Source organism: Panulirus ornatus, chromosome 17 (assembly GCF_036320965.1).
Source record: "Panulirus ornatus isolate Po-2019 chromosome 17, ASM3632096v1, whole genome shotgun sequence".
Taxonomy (NCBI): domain Eukaryota; kingdom Metazoa; phylum Arthropoda; class Malacostraca; order Decapoda; family Palinuridae; genus Panulirus; species Panulirus ornatus.
The window spans coordinates 24,080,572-24,101,813 of NC_092240.1; the positions used below are offsets into that span (position 1 = coordinate 24,080,572).

A 21,242-nucleotide genomic window follows, 5' to 3' on the forward strand; every position below is an offset into this window, starting at 1 on the left:
ACATAATTTGTGTGGATATCAAGAGAGAAAAAAATGTTTAGGATGTCATCTTTAATCAACACGAAGGCTTTTTCCACATAATAAAAGACGATCGCGGTCCTGGCTCGCAGTATTCAGTCGTCACATACTATTCAATGCACTGTGCACACTAGCCATTACATTCAAGTCAAGGTCCGATCACGTTCAAGAGACTCCTTTCAGATATATACATACTGACCGGTGCGGGACTGCACTGTGGGACGTTACATACCGGGGCCGACCGTCAGCGTGAGCTAGTTACAGCTTGCTGCTCGAACCAGTCTTGCTGCTTCAGTCGTCACTGAGTTTTGTGCAGTGAAACATGAAAATGATGCTAGTGGGATTATGATAAAGATAAGTCTTTTCACTGGACCGTGTATGTATGTTGGGACTTCATAGCTGTATCGGTTAGCGTTCCTGACCATGACGCATTTATGGGCCGCCCATGGTCGAGCGCATGGGTTCGAATTCTGGTTGCGGCAGTCGGTCCACAGTCATTCTAGTTGTTCATCCAACCCAGGGGTTGGATGATATGGGTATCTAGCTCAGGCTAGGGTATGCATAGATATAGCGTTAATGGGATGGCCTTAATTGGGGCCTTACTTGCGCCCGTGCCGTCTTAGCTAACTAAATAATAATAATAATAATAATAATGATAATAATAATAATAATGATAATAATAATTGATAAATGTGGCGGGAACGAGATCATCCCCCGACTAGATGGTGACCTGCACCATAGTGAATAAAGCCTACCTCTAACAGCAGCTTAGAGTTATGCTTAACTGTACAACAAATATGTGGCTTACCTCTGGTCAGCTGCAGTGCTCTGTTGAGGTTCGGCGAACTCCTCCTCTTTCGCCTGACCCTCCGTCTGTAAGTCCTCGCCACTCCGTCTTTCACTTGCATCCGATACCGCACTCTCCTCAAGCACTCCATTCATTATTTCCTTACTGGTGTTATTTATATACCGGTGAGATGTACTGTCACTGAGTTCTCCCACACCCGTTTCTTTTTCACAAGTCCTGTCGCCACTAACAATCACATCCACCTTAGAACTACTTATATCTTCAGACGCGACAGTATCTGCATCGGCTGACTTAGCGCTTCTGTCCGTGTTTTCCAAGTCCTCAGATCCTCTGACCGCTAGATCATGTAGATTTCTGGAGCCAGTTTCTCGGACGGTTCTTGAGGCTGGGTCACTTCTGAGATCACTGTCTGGCCTGTGGTCACTCTTGGGGCTCTCGTTCCTATCCGGGGTGACGCATCTCTCCGCCGTTTCTTGCGCGGCAGAGAGCATTGCCTCGTCGGCTCCTGTACCTTCCGCTGACCCCGCTTGATTGTCTGCTTGTGTGTCTCTATCGGTGGGTTGTGATGTCTGTCTGTCATTCGCGTCTTCACTGGGTTTCTGCTCCAAGTCCGGCTGTGTTTCTCGACTTAGACATTCCGCAGGGCTCGATATGGGAGGAGGTAAGCTTGCTTCCTGACCTTCAAGTGACTGTTTTCTCGGACTCCGACGATGATCAGGACTTGGGTGCCGCTGGGTTACGGAACTACTAGACTCGTTGACGCGTGACTCCTTACGTGAGGGTTCGATTTTGTCTGAACTTTCTTGTTTTCGTGCTGTACCCGGACTTCTGCTTTCGGCCCTCAGCCCCTTTTCCGGACTTTTACTCTTCCCTCTAGAGCCTTTCTCTGGGCTCTTCCTGTCTGCCGCTAGTTTTCTGATGGAGGCGAATCTTCTGGCGAAGCTGGGCGTCTTCCTCTCCGAACCGAGCTTCTTCTCAGGGCTCGACTTCCTCCCGGTTCCCTCCTTTTTTTCCGAGCTTTGGTCTGTCTCCGAGCCATGTTGCTCCTCGGCAGCGTCTTTATGTTTATGGCGAACATGTTTTTTGGCCCAACTCAACATTTCGAGTGTTGCGTGAATGGTTGCGGTTAACTGGGTACAGCGATTAACAAAGTGTTTTGTTCGCTGAGGTACGCTTCTCCTTTTACAGAATATATGTCTCCTGTATATGTAATATTTTTTTTTAGTGTTCTCGTTTTAACACTTCAGTGGCTGAATTGTTACTCGCTGTGAGGCGCGCAGACGAAGATGATTGTCAGGTTGTGGTCACACTTGCCGTGCCTGTAAGGGAAAGAATGTAAACATTAGAGCCTGTGCCCAACATTACTTTCAGTACAAATATTGTTACATATAAAGTTACCTGTATCATAATTCTGCCAGTTGTCCTCATATTTTTACTCTAGAGGTGGGTGTTAGGCAAACAATACACCTGTAAGATAATTCCTTCTATGGAGAAGAAAACCACTGTTGCGAGGATTGTTTCAACTGGTCTACTCAACTGGAGAGCGACGAAACGTTCTGAAATAGACGCTGTATATTGCGGCTTCCATCAAAGGCCATATGTATATTTACATATTTACGTTGGAGGATCCAGGACCTGACAAAAGTCCACGTCAAGTCTGGGCCTTAATTGAGGTACGGAGAGGGTAATGAAACGGAAAAAGGAGAGATAAGGTAAGGCATTTACAAACTATGGAGGAAGGGAAGAACCTATCATCTCAAATGTTCCAGGTCATAGTTGTAGGGAAAGACGAGAGGGTAGAGAGTTCCAAAGCTGCGAGGTGTAGGAAAAAAAACGGTTATCAAAACGGCCGACTTCTGAGTTGCCAACAGCCACACAGTAATGACATGAAGCAGCAGATTGCCGAGTATTGCGTAGTCTTCCTAGTGGTGGGGGAACACTAGCAGCCAGCTCTTGGAAGCAGAATCCCAAGTAATACATACAAATACATACAAAAGAGGGAAAGTGGACCAACATTGCGGCGTAGGGAAAGCGGGTCAATTTAGAAGTTTGCTGTGGAGAGTTTAGTCGGACCGCTCTCGATTCAACTCAGTCAAGTATGGTTTCGATAATAATGCGAGCGCCATTGTCTACTTTTCCTTCATATACATAAAAAATAAATCATCAGAAAATTATGCAAATTGTAAAATCAAAGAAAGTAATGCCATACGCTTGACTACACCCTTTCCGGTTATGTTGCTCGGCAAGACTTGGAAACCTTAGATAAAGTATCTGAGGTAATGAATGATGGCCGAGTCATCACCCTTGTCAACACGTTGCGATACACAAGCCTCGCCTTATCGGTCGTGTGACACATACTTAGAGTGACAGTCATCTGCACTGATTGAACACTTGAGGGTTGAGCTGTTGAGAATTCATGGAAGTACGGGTCATAGATTTCATTTATCTGATGCACGTTTGTAAATCGAATGGGATGATTATACCAGCATTTTCTCCAGTGGGGAAACCTAAGACATCAAATATTAAAGGTAGGAGGACGTCTCCCTACGGCGTGCTTAGGTTGATCTTGTATTTCTATCAACATTGATATACGAAATATGATATATTTGTACTTTCTGAGGTACCTCAGCTTTTCGGACTTCGCCTATGCAACATTTTTTTTTCTTCTTTTTCTCAATGGAACTTGTCTGCCAAGTTCCAGCAAATTTATCTGACCCGTAAGTCAGCCGCAAACTGTTTAGTTTTGACGACTGTCAACAGTAAAGCTCATTGTATAGACGCAGTTTCGCTGCTCACTCCTGTATGTGATCTCGTCATTACAACGGTATAGACAAACTATAATAATAATAATAATAACAATAATAATAATAATAATAATAATAATAATAATATTATTATTATTATTATTATTATTATTATTATTATTATTATTATTATTATTTACCACGAGGAACCCCCTTTTTAAAGGCTCCTGCACCTTCGAAGATTCGCTTCACACGAATTCTGGGTAAATTGGGCCGTTTATTATTATTATTATTATTATTATTATTATTATTATTATTATTATTACTGTGGGAGGACCCATTCATCCGCTGATACAGCTTACCCGAAGGTGATTTCTCGCTCGTGATGTTACCACCTGCACTTAGTCCTCTGACGCCAAGCATACTTCCAATCACCCCCCCCCCCCCCTTCCACCACCACCGCACTTGATCACCGTTTCCCGTGTTAGCGAGATAGCGCAAGGAACAGACGAAGAAAGGCTGCATCCACTTACATTCATATTCTTGCTATCATGTGCAAGTGGACCGAAAACAAAGCCGCCTGTCCACAACCAGGCCCCGTAGTGTTTACCCCAGCCGCTTCACATGCCCTGGTCCAGTCCATTGACAGCACGTCGACCCCTCTGTACCACATAGTTCTAATTCACTCTATCCTATACACGCCTTTCACTCTCCTGCATTTCCATACCTTGCTCACTCAAAATCTTCACTCCATCCTTCCACCTTCAATTTGGTCTCCCCTTTCTCCTGGTTCTCTGTAATTCTGAAATATACATCCTCTTTGTCAACCTATCCTCACTCCGTATGTCCAAACCATGTCAGCACACCCTCTTCTGCTCTTTCAACCACACTGTACTTATTTTCATATCTCTCTCTTACCCCTTTATTACTTACAAATCAAATCAGCTCTGTACATATTGTCCTCAAATATTTCATATCCAACTCTTCTATTCCCCCTTCCCCCAACGCATATCCTCATCTATAGCCCACGCCTCGCATCCATACAACATCGCTGTTACTGCTATACCTTTAAACATACCCATTTTAGCCCTCCTAGATAATATTCTCTTTCAAGAACCTTCGCCCCCTCATCCACCGGTTTTTTTTTCTTTTTTATTCACTACCATGGTTCCACTTTCTGCCATGTCCACTCCCAGGTGTCTAAAACATTTCACATCCGCCAGATTTTCTTCATTCAATCTCACACCCCAACTAACCTGACCCTCAACCCTACTAAGCCTGATAACCTTGCCTTCATCAACATTTACTCTCAACTTCCCTATCTCGCACTCTCTCTTAACCTTGCCTTTATTAACATTTACTCACAACCTCCTCATCCCGCACTCTCTCCTCAACTCAGTCACCGAATTCTGCAGTTTCTCACTCGAATCTGTCCCAGGCAAACAAGACTAACGTTTACCTCCCTCACCACCCATATATAAACAAATTAAACAGCCGTGGTGACATCACACACTCTCTCTCTCCTCTCTTTTCACTCGTACATGCGCTTACACACTCCTGATTAAAACTTCCCACTGCCTCTATCAGCTTTCCTCCTACATCACATTTGTTAAGACCTTCCACAAGGCATCTCTGTCAATTTTATTATATGTTTTCTCCATATCCATAAATGCCATGTACAAATCTGTTTCTCTAAGTATCTCTCACACACGTCCTTTAAAGCAAACACCTGATCTACACATCCTTTACCGCTTCTGAAACTACACTGCTGCTCCCCAGTCTGATGCTTTGTACATGACTTCACTCTTTCTATCACTGCTCTCCCATACAACTTACCAGGTACACTTAACAATCATACCTCTGTATTTTGAACACTCACTTTGCCTTTATACAGTGGCACTACATATGCATTCCAACAATCATCAGGCACCTCACCATGGTCCATACTTACACTAAACGTACTAACTAACCAATCAGCAAGACTCATCATCTTTCTTCAGAAATTTATCTGCAATGTCTTGCCGCATTTCATCAAATGCAGTGCCTTCTACCTCCTCTCTTCATTAAACCATTCTCCTTGGCCCTACCCATACACCCAACATCTGCCACCTTGTCATCAAACACATTCAACAGTCCTTCAAAATACTCACTTCATCACTACCTGCTACCATATTTACCACCTTCGATGACGTTCCCATTTGTATGTATTACCAGACTCCACCTATCCACTTTAGTGGTTGCGCCACGAGTGAGAAGTCACCCTCGGCAAGGCGGGTGTGTATAAGTCAGTGAACCGAAAAGAGTACAGTCTGTTCAAGGATCTTGTCGCTATAGTCTGTCTTTTCCCTGTTCCTGACTGGAGTGCTGCTTCGAACCTACAGGTGCTTCATAAAAGGGGGTATATATATATATATATATATATATATATATATATATATATATATATATATATATATATATATATATATATATTATGTGACTTTTTTTACCGTATAATATGGATTCATGATTGCATACCCATACGTCAATGATCAAGACATTTTTGAAGTATTAAAGAATTTGTTCCCTTAATGGCACGACACTTTTTCCAGTACAGGCTAAGATATTCCAATTTGCAAAACACATTTATGTCTCCCTCTTGATGAGCAGCACCTCGTATGCAGCACATCTCTGTGGCTTACCGTCCAGGTTTCGTCCCGCAAACTCCCATTCTGAATCAAGAACCGTATCTTCAATTTTGGGACTGGTCACTTCACAAGTAACGTCAGTATCGTGATACAGACGTATTGCTACTAGCTCCTCCTCGTGCAAGCCTAGTTGTATATTATGCGCTCCCTGACTGTACAGTACAGGCGTATCTAATCTGGGCCGAGCGTGTGGGTGAGGCTTTTTATCACCTACCACTGATATGTGTGTTTCATGGCAACCACGTTTTGGACTCGCTCGTTCTTAAACCTTTTATTTCGTGACTGTGTGCTCAATATGACGCCTCATTCGTCCTTCAGGTGACAGAAATCGATAATCATTATTGAAGTTAATTTCCTATGTTGGGAAAGCCTAGCTGGGCATATACCTTAGCCCGAGAAAAGCAGACGAATTTTGTGGGCGCTTGGCGGTGTTGATCAGGTGCGTCATTTCCCCACTAGGGCGATACTGTGGTCTAAGTATTACCTCACATTATAACCGTGAGTAAACCTGGTGGCTACTGACGCAGTATCAAGAGTCATCAATGTATGCGTCATACATATGTTGTCACATTTGCAACACAAAGTCATACGTGATACTTTACTCATAAAAGTAAATATATAGATCTCTAGATGCTTCTGAAAGTAGAGGATTCTGATGACGGACTGAGGTATGAACGTAATCTATCAATGCCTACACATAAACTCGTTCCCAGGTGCACATTTGCTACTGTGCCTATGACCCTCTGTACTAATGCTACAACGCATTGCAGAATTAAGGCGTTCAAATTAATTTGAGGGAGATTTATTACGCCATCGTGAAACATATTCTTAATACATCTTTTCTTTTTCTTTCATACTATTCGCCATTTCGCGAGGTAGCGTTAAGAACAGAGGACTGGGCCTTTGAGGGAATATCCTCACCTGGCCCCCTTCTCTGTTCCTTCTTTTGAAAAGAAAAAAAAAAAACGAGAGGGGAGGATTTCCAGCCCCCCGCTCCCTTCCCTTTTAGTCGCCTTCTACGACACACGGAATACGTGGGAAGTATTCTTTCTCCCCTATCCTCAGGGATATCTATATATATATTATATATATATATATATATATATATATATATATATATATATATATATATATATTCTTTCAAACTATTCGCCATATCCCGCGTTAGCGAGGCAGCGCCAAGAAGAGAGGACTGGGCACTTGAGGGAATATCCTCACCTGGCCCCCCTCTATGTTCCTTCTTTTGGAAAATAAAAAAAAAAAAACAAGGGGAGGATTTCCAGGCCCCCTCTCCCCTTTTAGTCGCCTTCTAATACACGGAGGGAATACGTGGGAAGTATTCTTTCTCCCCTATCCCCAGGGATGATATGTATATATATATATATATATATATATATATATATATATATATATATATATATATATATATAAATTTCTCGCCTTAGCGAGGTTTAACCAAACACAGTTGAGAAAAACTCTCTTGGCTTTCGGTGTTTTTGTAGGTAATGGTCAAGTTCGACATACAGGAGATAAATGGGTGGAATTCTTTCTTCTTCTCTCAGCCTCGGCAGACTCACGACAAACCAAACTCACGCCACCTCAGGTCGTGTGGGTCTTAGTTAAAGCAGGGTCGTCCAGAACTCCATTATCCCACGCCCTCCACAGTCGTGTGTCGTCCCGAATACACTCGCGCAACTCAGGGAAGGTCGTCCTGAATGTACCCTTTATCAATGTTTGCTGAGAACAGCTAACACGGAGTCATCTCTGCTAATATTCATAGATATTTATTGACACTTCAAGAGGGTATTGTAACACTCACAAATATATGAGTAAACTCTGTCAAAATTTCATATCGTGCGCTTTAGAATTAGCAGCGTAATGGAATAATATGAAGTTGCTCAGGAAATCAGTATGGATCGTATTCACAAGTGCAATGCATAAACTGAAAATACGATGAATTAACGAGACATTCCGCACTGAATAAAAACGATAGTTTAACGAAATATTCCTTATTACAAACCTGGTGTCCCACCGAAAAGACTATAGATTAACAATACTTTCCTCATATAACAAGCCTAGCTCATATAACAAGCCTAGTCTCCCGACGAAAAGACGATAGTTTTAACAAAACGTTCCTCATAACATGCCTAGTCCAAACAGAAGTGAGGGTAAGTTGTTTGTAGAATGGGGTCTGGTGTCGGGAGTGTCCCAGGAACATTTTCCAGGGATTCTTCCAGAAGCTGATGGCAAGGCCTGGGAACTGCTGAAAGATGGGCTGAATGTAAAGGGCCAACTCTTGCAAGCAGACACTTCTGGAAGAGTGTGTTGCGAAAGGATAGACGACGACTGTGCAAAACTGGTTCGCTGTGTTCCTACTTTACTGCCGCAACACACGAGTATTGTCATTGTTCTGCCAGAGTTTGTACATGTATGCGATTGTTTTGACTTTCATGCATCAGGATGCGTTGAGTCAAGACAAACACAAATGATTATATGATGCAACAACATTGCAAGGCACAGAGGCCAATTGTGATTCCAAATGATAAAGAAAATCGTATAAAACTAATTCGGCAAACTTTTGAATAACACGTGAAAGACTCGAATGGTAAAAAGTTCACATGCAATAAACGCAGTTACCAATAAACATAACTTATAAGTGTGTGCTGAATCTCAGGTGGAAATGACTAACAGGAAATCCTCCTCTTTTGTTTACTGCATTCGACCCACCGTCTGAACCTCCTCTGTATTACTACGTTTGGGACATTGTATGTTTTGTGTGTGAGGTTATCTGATTCTCCTTTGTACTGTTACTGAACATCGTTATCATTTGCACATTATCAATCTAATACTGAATGCACTCTTAAGACTTGATGGACGTGTTGCGTTGCTATACTTTGCATTTCATCAATTCTATCCCCCCAACACACACACACACACACACACACCCTATTCGCACAATACTAGACCCTCAGGGAATCATGCTAACTGTACAGAACTGTGGTCAAAGATATGGACACACAAGAAAACAGCGTCTTAGACTGAGTAAAGTGTGAAACAACATTTTAGAGATCGCTCCATACGCACTTTGCAATAATGGCAAAACACCCATGATAATGGTCACTTATACTGGAATTCTGGATCTATATCCTCATTTTGTACAACCTGAGATAAGATATGACATAGTATGACACAACAACCAGTGTGACATCTCACAACCTCACAGTATGACACCTCACAACCCGGTAAAGTTCGACTCTTCGCAACTTTACAGTATGACACCTCAACCTTACAGTACATTTCACACACTGATACAGTACAACACCTCACACACTGATACATTACAGGTACACCTCACACACTGATATAACACACCTCACACACTGATACAGTGCGACACCTCATACAGTAATACAGTATGACCCCTTACACATTGGTACAGTACACCTCACATACTGATACAGTACGACACCTCACTCACTGATACATCTCACACACTGATACAATACGACACCTCACACTGATACAGTACAACAGCTCACACTGATACAGTACACTTCACACACTACTGATACAGTAAGACACCTCACTCTGATACAATTACAACACCTCACCGATACAGTGCAACACCTCACACACTGATACACTACGTCACCTCACTCACTGATACAACACGAAACACACTGATACAGTACAACACACTTCACTCACTGATACAATACGACACCTTACACACTGATGCAGTACAACACACCTCACTCGCCGATACAATACGACACCTCACTCTCGATACAATACGACACCTCACACACTGATACAGTACGACGCCTCACAACCGGACAAGACAGCCGGGATCGGCTGGGCAGTAAGGTGACACCACTCAAGCCCGACATGTTACTTCCTCTCGCAGCCGTAAACTGGTTTTTTCAGGCGAACCCGATAGCCGAGCGGTGGCTTCGGGAAAGGTATAGGGAGGAAGAGGAGGATTGAGAAATATAGATGGCACCCAAGGATAAATAGCAATTACAACAATGTCGATATGATAGAGAAAAAATATACTTGGATCTTCATCAAGAGTAATCTATATTTGTTTTAAAATTATATATCATATTTCATCTGTAAAACTGCCCCTCAAACTTCCATACATATTGATTTTATTTATAACTACTCAAGAACCAATTTCTAGGGAAGTCCTGGTGTTTTCAAGGACCTCTCTCTAAAGTATCTTGCAACCCGAGGCTGCGCTTCTTCCAGTGGCATGGAAATGTAGACTCCTTTGGAGAGAAATTCTTTGTTCGCGACTTTACACCCATTGCTCCAGCCTTGCTAAAAGTGACTTTTCACTCACGACGTAGGCAGCCCTTGTGCTGGCAGAGCCCGGTAACACCTTCATACATATCATCAACATCTTGTGAAGAGCTGTTTCATATCCCTATTCGCCCTGGGATGTAGTACTGTTCACATATCAGGGGTTGTTCGTCCTCAACCTCTGCGTTAACATTAGTGGAAGTAAAAAGCTTTCCGTGCCAAGGCATCATTTTCTGTCCGCTGTAATGTTGCTGCTTCTTCCCTTCTCTCGGGAGCTGACTACATTCGTACCCGCCAAGGAAACTTGAACCCGAGGCATGCATATGGCTGTTGCTTCCCATAGTTTCTTCGTAGAGATCGGCCATACGAGGATTGGCCGTTACTATACCCCTTTTCCTTGAATTCTCTTCCTGCTTTTCCTGCTTACATCTTTCCCTCTTCCTAGTCCCTCTCAACTTTTAAGTTAGAGTTAGGTCTACAAATCCCTGAGGAGCCGTGATGAATTCATTCATTCTTTTTTCTCACTTTTTTTTTTTTTACCCGCGATGGCCTTGAGGTTTGTCTTTCATGTACCTTGTCAGTAGTAGTAGTAGTAGTAGTAGTAGTAATAATAATAATAATAATAATAATAATAATAATAATAATAATAATAATAATGTGTAGCTAAGATTGTCTTGGGTTATCAATGTTTAAGTTAGGCCGCTGCCACACTGGCCTACTGCAGATCTGCAGCAGCAACAACAGCCGAGTTCGATAACTTAAAACTCGCCACTCGACATGACTAATGTTAGTTCCAGGGCAACTACAAGTTAAGCTGGTCTTCACATCTTTAACAATTTGGTGGTTTTAAGTCTGAGTCATACTGATATCCTCCCATCCGTCAGGCTGACTGAGAACAGGACGTGTACACATCGTATAAATCTTAATTGACTTTCATGCACGCAGCTGATGTGGTATGATTTACATTTCCAACTCCTCCAGCTTGTCTTCCTGTATGAGGCGCGTCTATCGTCACCCCAACAGGTTAAGAAACATATGGTATAAGAGAGAGAGAGAGAGAGAGAGAGAGAGAGAGAGAGAGAGAGAGAGAGAGAGAGAGAGAGAGAGAGGTGGGAGGGAGCGAGGGAGAGGATGGAAAAATGGAAGCGGGAAAAGCCTAGCCTTGTTCGGCAATCGGCGTCCGCTGAACACACCCTCCCACCCTCGACCACACTTATCTGACGTTATCATTGTCTATTGTCATCACCAGAACCTATCACTTTACTTATCTCCATCGTGATGATTACGTTTGAGTGTGTGTCATCTTTTCTGTCGCCGATTAAGTCATTGATGAGGTGTGAGTGCCAACCTTAATTTGTCCAATCCGGCAACCACTGGCTTGACGCACCCGACTCCCGCACTGTGATAAGTAGCCTGGGAACCAGTGACCGGCCGGCTGGGCCTGGTGATGCGTGCATAAAGCAGTGGACCACTGTGCTTCCCCGTGCATGGTCACGCCTACTTCAGATTTACTGAATTCACGACCTTGAGTTGTGACCTTTTGACCTTTAAAAGTCACATATCTAATTTTGATTTAGTTCCCTTGGAGAATTACGTTGTATATCTTTATTGGACGTCTGTTTCCATGGAAAGTGTTTTCATACAGGCTATTAAACTCTAATTTTTTATAGTACTAGTGAGCGAATTGGCCACATGACCTTGAAAGTATTACTTATTTTCTTGAGAAACACTACAAAACGTGGATACATCAAGGTCAGTCTGTATTAAGAACAACCGTGACGTCAACCACTATTATGTTTTGATAGCACACACAGGGACAGAAGGACACTACCTAGCATGTCTCCACAATCGTCTGCGAATGTTAAAAGTTGATTTCAGTATCATATCGTAAACTACTTTTACGAAATGCACAACCTCGATGACAAATTCTTCTCATCTATCATTTTATTTTGGCTAATGCATATTTCATTACTATCTCAGAAGTATCAACATTCGATATTAAACTGGACGCAAAATTTGTTACAAATATATGTATAGCAACAAAGGAGCTTCTGCTTCCCGTGTGCTACAGGCATTTCTGAGAAAACAGATCATTCTAATCGTCTTGGTGTTGTACAGTGCACGCTATTTAAAGATTTGGTCGAAATACCCATCAGTAACCGTGAGCCTCATATGTTAAAATGACAGAGGTGTAACCATGAGGTAAATGTCACTTCCTGAACCCCGGCTGTCGCGCCCACACAAGGGATCTCCAGCCACTGCAGGAAATAGTCCATGTCTGTCCCAGGGGAAAGGGTTAGTCATAAGATTTTTAGTGGAGGGTGTCATTACTTTATTACGTTCACTTTTCTTAATCGGGGCTTTAAAAGCGATTCGCTGCAGTCATGTCTAAGTGTTATTTGACTTCGTGTAAGAGTTAAGGTGACCAGCACAAGAGACTAAGGGCAAACCAACTGCAGTCTGGACCTATGGCCACGAAATAAACAAACATGGTGTTGGCAGCGGTCAATGCGGCACTCGCTACGTGTTTTCTAACATTCGGACATTCTTCTCGCCCGCAGTAGGATTTTCCTTTGTTTTCTCGTGCGATACTTACATTGCATAATCTGAATTTTTTAAATTGGTAGGTGTTTTACATTCATCGCTTTCTGAGAGAAATGCGAAGACATTGTACTGAGAAACAACATAAAGTGCTTTGGTGTGTTATATTCTGGTTATATTATTATTAGAGGATAACTTCGCAGAACTAACATACAATTTGTACGAAATATTTTCTCCGAAAGTCCATTAATCTGTTTCTCTGTAGCGTTCTTTACAGATCCACCAGCATTTCCGAGTTTAACACTGAGTAAGCGTTCTTACCATGATTTATTTCGGTACACATATATCTGAAAAAATAATCTTGCTCACACCCGAGTCGTTAGACCGTACGGAGTAGCATCATTGAAATTCAATTGCTCACACAACACTGCTAACGTATTTCCATATACATATGATACTTTTTCGTAGTGAAAATGACAATAATAGAGTCTATTAAAATTAAAACTTAGCCATAAGTCACGGCGAAAGTTAGAGAACTGGAGCTGTAGCTCAAGGGACGTTATGAGGGCAGTTCAACAAGGGAAGGCACATATAGCATGGTGAGCAGCGGGTTGGCAGGGAGGCACTGTTGGCAGGCAGCAGGAACGTGGGACACCGCTGGTGCTGGGGCTTGACCTTGCTCCTGGTAAGGCCAAAGCACCAGGGAGGGAAAATGCTTAATTAATGACAGAATCGCAACCACAAATTAGCAACAGTAGGACAGAGGCTCAGTGTTCGTGCCTGATACAAGCATTGACTGATATAATGATGGTTATGTTATGGTTGAACAGGAGGTGGGGGTCTCGTTGTGGTAGAGCAGCCGAGGGAGGTTGTTTTGTGGGGAGGTTAGGTTACAGAGGAGAAGCCAAAGGAGGAGGGTTGGTTTGAGGGGGAGGTTAGGTAATGGAGAAGCTGAGGGACGAAGGTTTGTGGAGAGATTAAGTTACGAAGAAGCAACGCGGAACGGTTTGTGGGAGATCGGAGATTAGGTTATGGTGGGGGAGACTGGGAAAGGAGGGGTTAGTTTGAGGGGGATGCTAGGCTATGGTAGACCCAAAGGAAGGTAGGGTTGGATAATGGGATGGACAGGTTATGATGGAGCAGCCAATAAAGGAAGGGTTGGATTGTAGGGAGACCGGTTTATGTTGGAACACCCAAGAAAGGGAGGGTTTATTCATGGGGAGGCTAGTTTATGGTAAAGCATCTAAGGAGGGTGGAGATGGTTTCTGGGGAGGTTAGGTTAAAGTGGAACACCCAAGAGATACTTAAGGTTCAGTTGTGGTAAGGTATCCACTCAACTCGACTCTGTACTTCCCTTATTGGCGTTTTTTTTTCTGTGGTTGTTCTGTTCCCAATCAAGTCTCTCTACATCCTTCTCCTCCATCAGTATAACACGTCTTGGGGAGTTGACTGCAGTCTCGCTCCTCACCTAAACGACACATCTGAAGACTTTTACTCTCCCAGATATTCAAATATATTAAGTTAGTCCCCTCTCAATCTACGGACGATTTCGACTAGATCTATTACCGTTGGATATGTAAAAGAGTTGTTGTTTAAACTCTCGCTGCTTCGAATGACCTTTGAAATGTGGGAAGCTCCGACCGGTTATAACAGGGCTCCCACACTCACACACACACACACACACACACACACACACACTCACTCCTGGGTTGGGGCCAGACGCTTCGATGGTTGAAGAGTTCAATCGCTTAATACAAAGACGATGACGCACGAGCGGTAAAGTGGTCTACATTACATCAAGAGGTGTGGGGGAGACGTACCGCAATGTCCTGTGCTTATCTCTGTCGACGCTTGAGCGTCTTGGTGAGTTTTGTTGGCTCTTCTCTCTCTCTCTCTCTCTCTCTCTCTCTCTCTCTCTCTCTCTCTATATATATATATATATATATATATATATATATATATATATATATATATATATATATATATATATATATTATGTATGTGTGTGTGTGTACCATGTTTTACGTCTACTCCCATGTGTATGCACAAGCTTATGTATGTTCTGTGTGTGCTTATTTGTCTTCATGTACATATGTGTATCTTACATTGTGTGCATTTGTGTGTGTGATTACTATTTGTGTGTTACGGAGAGTTTCACAGATACTCTATCTCTCTTAACCTTAAGTATATGTTTTATGTCTTCACTCATGTACACACACACACACACACACGTACCCATTTATTTACCGGTTAGGATGAACAGCTGGGTCGGTTGTGGGCCTACTGCTCGGCACGACCCCAGGCGGCCTCGTGTGTGTCATAGTCAGAGAAGCCTTACACCCCGGAAGCCCGAGTGTGATTACCATCCGTGTGTTATGGGGAGAGAATTTTACACTCGTGCTGCCTCGTCTCAACCTTGTTTTTTTATATTTACCATGTCTTTACTCACACACACACACACACACACACACACACACACACACACACACACACACACACACTAGCCTAAGCCAGGTACCTATTTATCGACCAGCGTCGAGGGGAGGATGAACATCTGGGATGGGTCTAGGCCGACTGCCACGCCCTGAACTCGAACTCATGCGGGTCTGGCCCCAGGCTGGCCCGTGCTGACTCATGTTCAGTAACACTGACATCAGGGAGGCCAGTTAAATGCATAAAAAAGATACGCTGCAAGTGTGTGTGTGTGTGTGTGTGTGTGTGTGTGCTACAGTTTATGTGTTACCGAGAAAGAGTTTTACAATCGTGTTGCCCCATCTCTTAATCTTATATTTACCATATCTTTACTCTTTTGTACACACACACACACACACACACACACACACACACACACACACACACACACACACACACACACACACACTAATGGGGGAAGGGGGAAGTCAACTGTGATTTGCTGTATCAACAAAACTATCCATGTTCTCATATACACTACTTGAATCATAAATTTAATATAGTAATGCTTTCACTGAGGACATAAAGTCTTGGTAAGAAGTCTTAATGAAAAGCATTCCAATCACACACAAGGTTATCCATACGGTACAAACTAACATGTGAGCCGCCTTCTTCTGTTACATCATTAATCAAGTGGTCTGTGAAGAGGTTCTTAGAGTAAGAGCGAGGCTGTTCGATGTACGAGTACCAGTGTTCAGCTCAGCGAGGAAGAGTTTCATGGTACACACATATCGCCGCTGTTGAAACTGTGTATAAACTTCTTAACTTTCTAGCAGGCAGAAGGTTCTCGAGAACTGCGAGAGACGCACGAAAGTTATGAAAGGGCTTCGAAATTGATCCCACTCGACTGAAGTGCTTTGCCATGCCCGGTCTGATGTGTCCCGTAAACCTGATCTTCCGTTCTCTGACTTTAAATACACAGCATTCCTGAAGGAGGTCAAGGTGAACTCATGTACCAAGCTTGAGGTCACTGACTGCAGTGCCCAGTCTTGAGTTACGATGCTGGTCGTCAAGCGCCCCGGAGGACAGACAGACAGACAGACACACGCACAAAACCAAGAGCCTCGTCACCTCAGCGCGCGCGCCTTGTTTATCATGACGCTTTCAGAGTGGGAAAATACCAGCCCGCGGTGCACGATAATATTCCTGTCACGACTCTCTTGACATATTATTCAAATACCGCCAGGATTTGCTGGACTAGACAGGTTACGGATTCTTAAACTGGACTAAAAATAATCACGGTAAATGGAGCTGCAGATTTGAAATACGTCGAGCTAACATATTGCTACATGTGTCACGAAATGGGTGGATGGAATGGGAGGGAGAATCTTGGTTATCATTATTACTATCGTTTTTTAGGTTACGTGTATATTTGTTTAACTAGATATTTCCGATTAAACATTTCCAACGCTGTTTCAACAACAGTGTCTGGAATAAACATGGTATCATTGAACTTATCACGTGGACTTGGACGTGGCCAGCTTCCTGAGTGTTGCAGGTGTCTCATATATATATATATATATATATATATATATATATATATATATATATATATATATATATATATATATATATATATATATATATATATATATATATATCATCCCTGGGGATAGGGGAGAAAGAATACTTTCCACGTATTCCCTGCGTGTCGTAGAAGGCGACTAAAAGGGAGGGAGCGGGGGGCTGGAAATCCTCTCCTCTTGTTTTTTTTTTTTTTAATTTTTCAAAAGAAGGAACAGAGAAGGGGGCCAGGTGAGATATTCCCTCAAAGGCCCAGCTCGTCTGTTCTTAATGCTACCTCGCTAATGCGGGAAATGGCGAATAGTTTGAAAGAAAGATATATATATATATATATATATATATATATATATATATATATATATATATATATATATATATATATATATTCCTATGAGTCCACGGGGAAAATGAAACGCGATAAGTTCCCAAGTGCACTTTCGTGTAATAATCACATTATCGGGGGAGACACAAGAGAGAAATATAACATTCAGTTGAATACAAAGATGAGACGAAGCTAGGACGCCATTTGGTAAACATGCAATTGTCCAAGACAGACAACAAGCGTTCATAAACTTATTTTACAAATTTTATCAACAATAAAGTTATTTAATTTGTATAAACCTTCACTAATATAAAGAATATAATTCTTTGTGTATTTAGTTAATAGAAGATTCAATGATATTTCTCGTGTTTCATTTTCCCCGTGGACTCGTAGGAATATCTTTATCACGCGTAAATTTGTGATCCTTGTCAAATATATATATATATATATATATATATATATATATATATATATATATATATATATATATATATATATATATATATATATATCCCTGGGGATAGGGGAGAAGAATACTTCCCACGTATTCCCTGCGTGTCGTAGAAGGCGACTAAAAGGGGAGGGAGCGGGTGGCTGGAAATCCTCCCCTCTCGTTTCTTTTTTTTTTTTCCCAAAAGAAGGAACAGAGAAGGGGGCCAGGTGAGGATATGCCCTCTAAGGCCCAGTCCTCTGTTCTTAACGCTACCTCGCTAACGCGGGAAATAGCGAATAGTATGAAAAAAAAAAAAAAAAAAATATATATATATATATATATATATATATATATATATATATATATATATATATATATATATATATATATATGTATGTATGTATGTATGTATGTATTCTTAAGAGTCCACGGGGAAAATGAAACACGATAAGTTCCCAAGTGCACTTTCGTGTAATAATCACATCATCAGGGGAGACGAGTCAGTTGGTATACAACAAGGAGACGCAGCTAGGACGCCATTTGGTAAACTTCCGATTGTCCAAGACAGACAACGAGCGTATCATAAACTTTAGTATTATTATTATTATTATTATTATTATATATATATATATATATATATATATATATATATATATATATATATATATATATATATATATATATATATATATATATTTACTTTCAAACTATTCGCCATTTCCCGCATTAGCAAGGTAGCGTTAGGAACAGAGGACTGGGCCTCTGAGGGAATATCCTCACCTGGCCCCCTTCTCTGTTCCTTCTTTTGGAAAATTAAAAAAAAAAAAAAAACAAGAGGGGAGGATTTCCGGCCCCCCGTTCCCTTCCCATTTAGTCGTCTTCTACGACACGCAGGGAATACGTGGGAAGTATTCTTTCTCTCCTATCCCCAGGGATATATATATATATATATATATGGGTGGACGGGGGGATTAGGTCAGAAGAAGATACTTGAGGCAACTAGAGCACTTATTCCTCATGTCTCGGTTCAGTGAACCGTCTTCAGGCAATGGAGAACAGACTAGTCAGTTGTCTATTCCCTGAAGATGGTTCACTGAATCGAAACGCAGGAATAAAGTGCTCTAGTTGTCTCAAGTGTCTTCTGACTCATCCACACACACACACATACACACACACACACACACACACACACACATATATATATATATATATATATATATATATATATATATATATATATATATATATATATATATATATATATATATTTTTTTTTTTTTTTTTTTTTTTTTTTTTTTGTCGCTGTCTCCCGCGTTTGCATGGTAGCGCAAGGAAACAGACGAAAGAAATGGCCCAACCCACCCCCGTACACATGTATATATATACACGTCCACACACGCAAATATACATACCTACACAGCTTTCCATGGTTTATCCCCGACGCTTCACATGCCCTGATTCAATCCACTGACAGCACGTCAACCCCGGTATACCACATCGATCCAATTCACTCTATTCCTTGCCCTCCTTTCACCCTCCTGCATGTTCAGGCCCCGATCACACAAAATCTTTTTCACTCCATATTTCCACCTCCAATTTGGTCTCCCACTTCTCCTCGTTCCCTCCACCTCCGACACATATATCCTCTTGGTCAATCTTTCCTCACTCATTCTCTCCATGTGCCCAAACCATTTCAAAACACCCTCTTCTGCTCTCTCAACCACGCTCTTTTTATTTCCACACATCTCTCTTACCCTTACGTTACTCACTCGATCAAACCACCTCACACCACACATTGTCCTCAAACATCTCATTTCCAGCACATCCATCCTCCTGCGCACAACTCTATCCATAACCCACGCCTCGCAACCATACAACATTGTTGGAACCACTATTCCTTCAAACATACCCATTTTTCTTTTCCGAGATAATGTTCTCGACTTCCACACATTCCTCAAGGCTCCCAGGATTTTCGCCCCCTCCCCCACCCTATGATCCACTTCCGCTTCCATGGTTCCATCCGCTGCCAGATCCACCCCCAGATATCTAAAACACTTTACTTCCTCCAGTTTTTCTCCATTCAAACTTACCTCCCAACTGACTTGACCCTCAACCCTACTGTACCTAATAACCTTGCTCTTATTCACATTTACTCTTAACTTTCTTCTTTCACACACTTTACCAAATTCAGTCACCAGCTTCTGCAGTTTCTCACATGAATCAGCCACCAGCGCTGTATCATCAGCGAACAACTGACTCACTTCCCAAGCTCTCTCATCCCCAACAGACTTCATACTTGCCCCTCTTTCCAAAACTCTTGCATTCACCTCCCTAACAACCCCATCCATAAACAAATTAAACAACCATGGAGATATCACACACCCCTGCCGCAATCCTACATTCAATGAGAACCAATCACTTTTCTCTCTTCCTACACGTACACATGCCTTACATCCTCGATAAAAACTTTTCACTGCTTCTAACAACTTGTCTCCCACACCATATATTCTTAATACCTTCCACAGAGCATCTCTATCAACTCTATCATATGCCTTCTCCAGATCCATAAATGCTACATACAAATCCATTTGTATGTTCTGGAAGGAGGTAAATAAAGTGCGTAAGACAAGGGACAAATGGGAATTTCAGTGAAGGGCGCAAATGGGGAGTTGATAACAAGTAGTGGTGATGTGAGAAGGAGATGGAGTGAGTATTTTGAAGGTTTGTTGAATGTGTTTGATGATAGAGTGGCAGATATAGGGAGTTTTGGTCGAGGTGGTGTGCAAAGTGAGAGGGTTAGGGAAAATGATTTGGTAAACAGAGAAGAGATAGTAGAAGCTTTGCGGAAGATGAAAGCCGGCAAGGCAGCAGGTTTGGATGGTATTGCAGTGGAATTTATTAAAAAAGGGGGTGACTGTATTATTGACTGGTTGGTAAGTTTATTTAATGTATGTATGACTCATGGTGATGTGCCTGAGGATTGGCGGAAAGCGTGCATAGTGCCATTGTACAAAGGCAATGGGGATAAGAGTGAGTGCTCAAATTACAGAGGTATAAGTTTGTTGAGTATTCCTGGTAAATTATATGGGAGGGTGAAGGCATGTACAGAGCATCAGATTGGGGAAGAGCAGTGTGGTTTCAGAAGTGGTAGAGGATGTGTGGGTCAGGTGTTTGCTTTGAAGAATGTATGTGAGAAATATATATATATATATATATATATATATATATATATATATATATATATATATATATATATATATATATATATGATATTTTTCTTCCATATTTGATCGCCATTTTCCGAGTCAGGGAGATAGCGCCAGGAATAGAAAAAGAAATGCCGCTTGGCTCCTTCTGTTCCATCTTTTGGGAATTGAAATACTAATGG

At 41.9% G+C, this 21,242-nt stretch overlaps 1 protein-coding gene across 3 annotated transcripts in view; it reads right to left on the reverse strand.

Moving 5' to 3' along the window:
- Positions 1-21,242, reverse strand: part of LOC139754636 (uncharacterized) — a 97,729-nt gene that overhangs the window by 37,358 nt on the left and 39,129 nt on the right. Inside the window, exons 1-2 of one of the 3 annotated variants that reach the window (XM_071672143.1) lie at positions 6,252-6,404; positions 827-2,145 (exon numbers count right to left, since the gene is read on the reverse strand). In XM_071672143.1, the coding sequence (XP_071528244.1) occupies positions 827-1,926 (1,100 nt within the window). In that variant the 5' untranslated portion in view covers positions 1,927-2,145; positions 6,252-6,404. Of the gene's footprint in view, positions 1-826; positions 2,146-6,222; positions 6,405-21,242 lie in introns of those variants that run through there. The other 2 variants (XM_071672144.1, XM_071672142.1) reach the window with 2 other exon arrangements.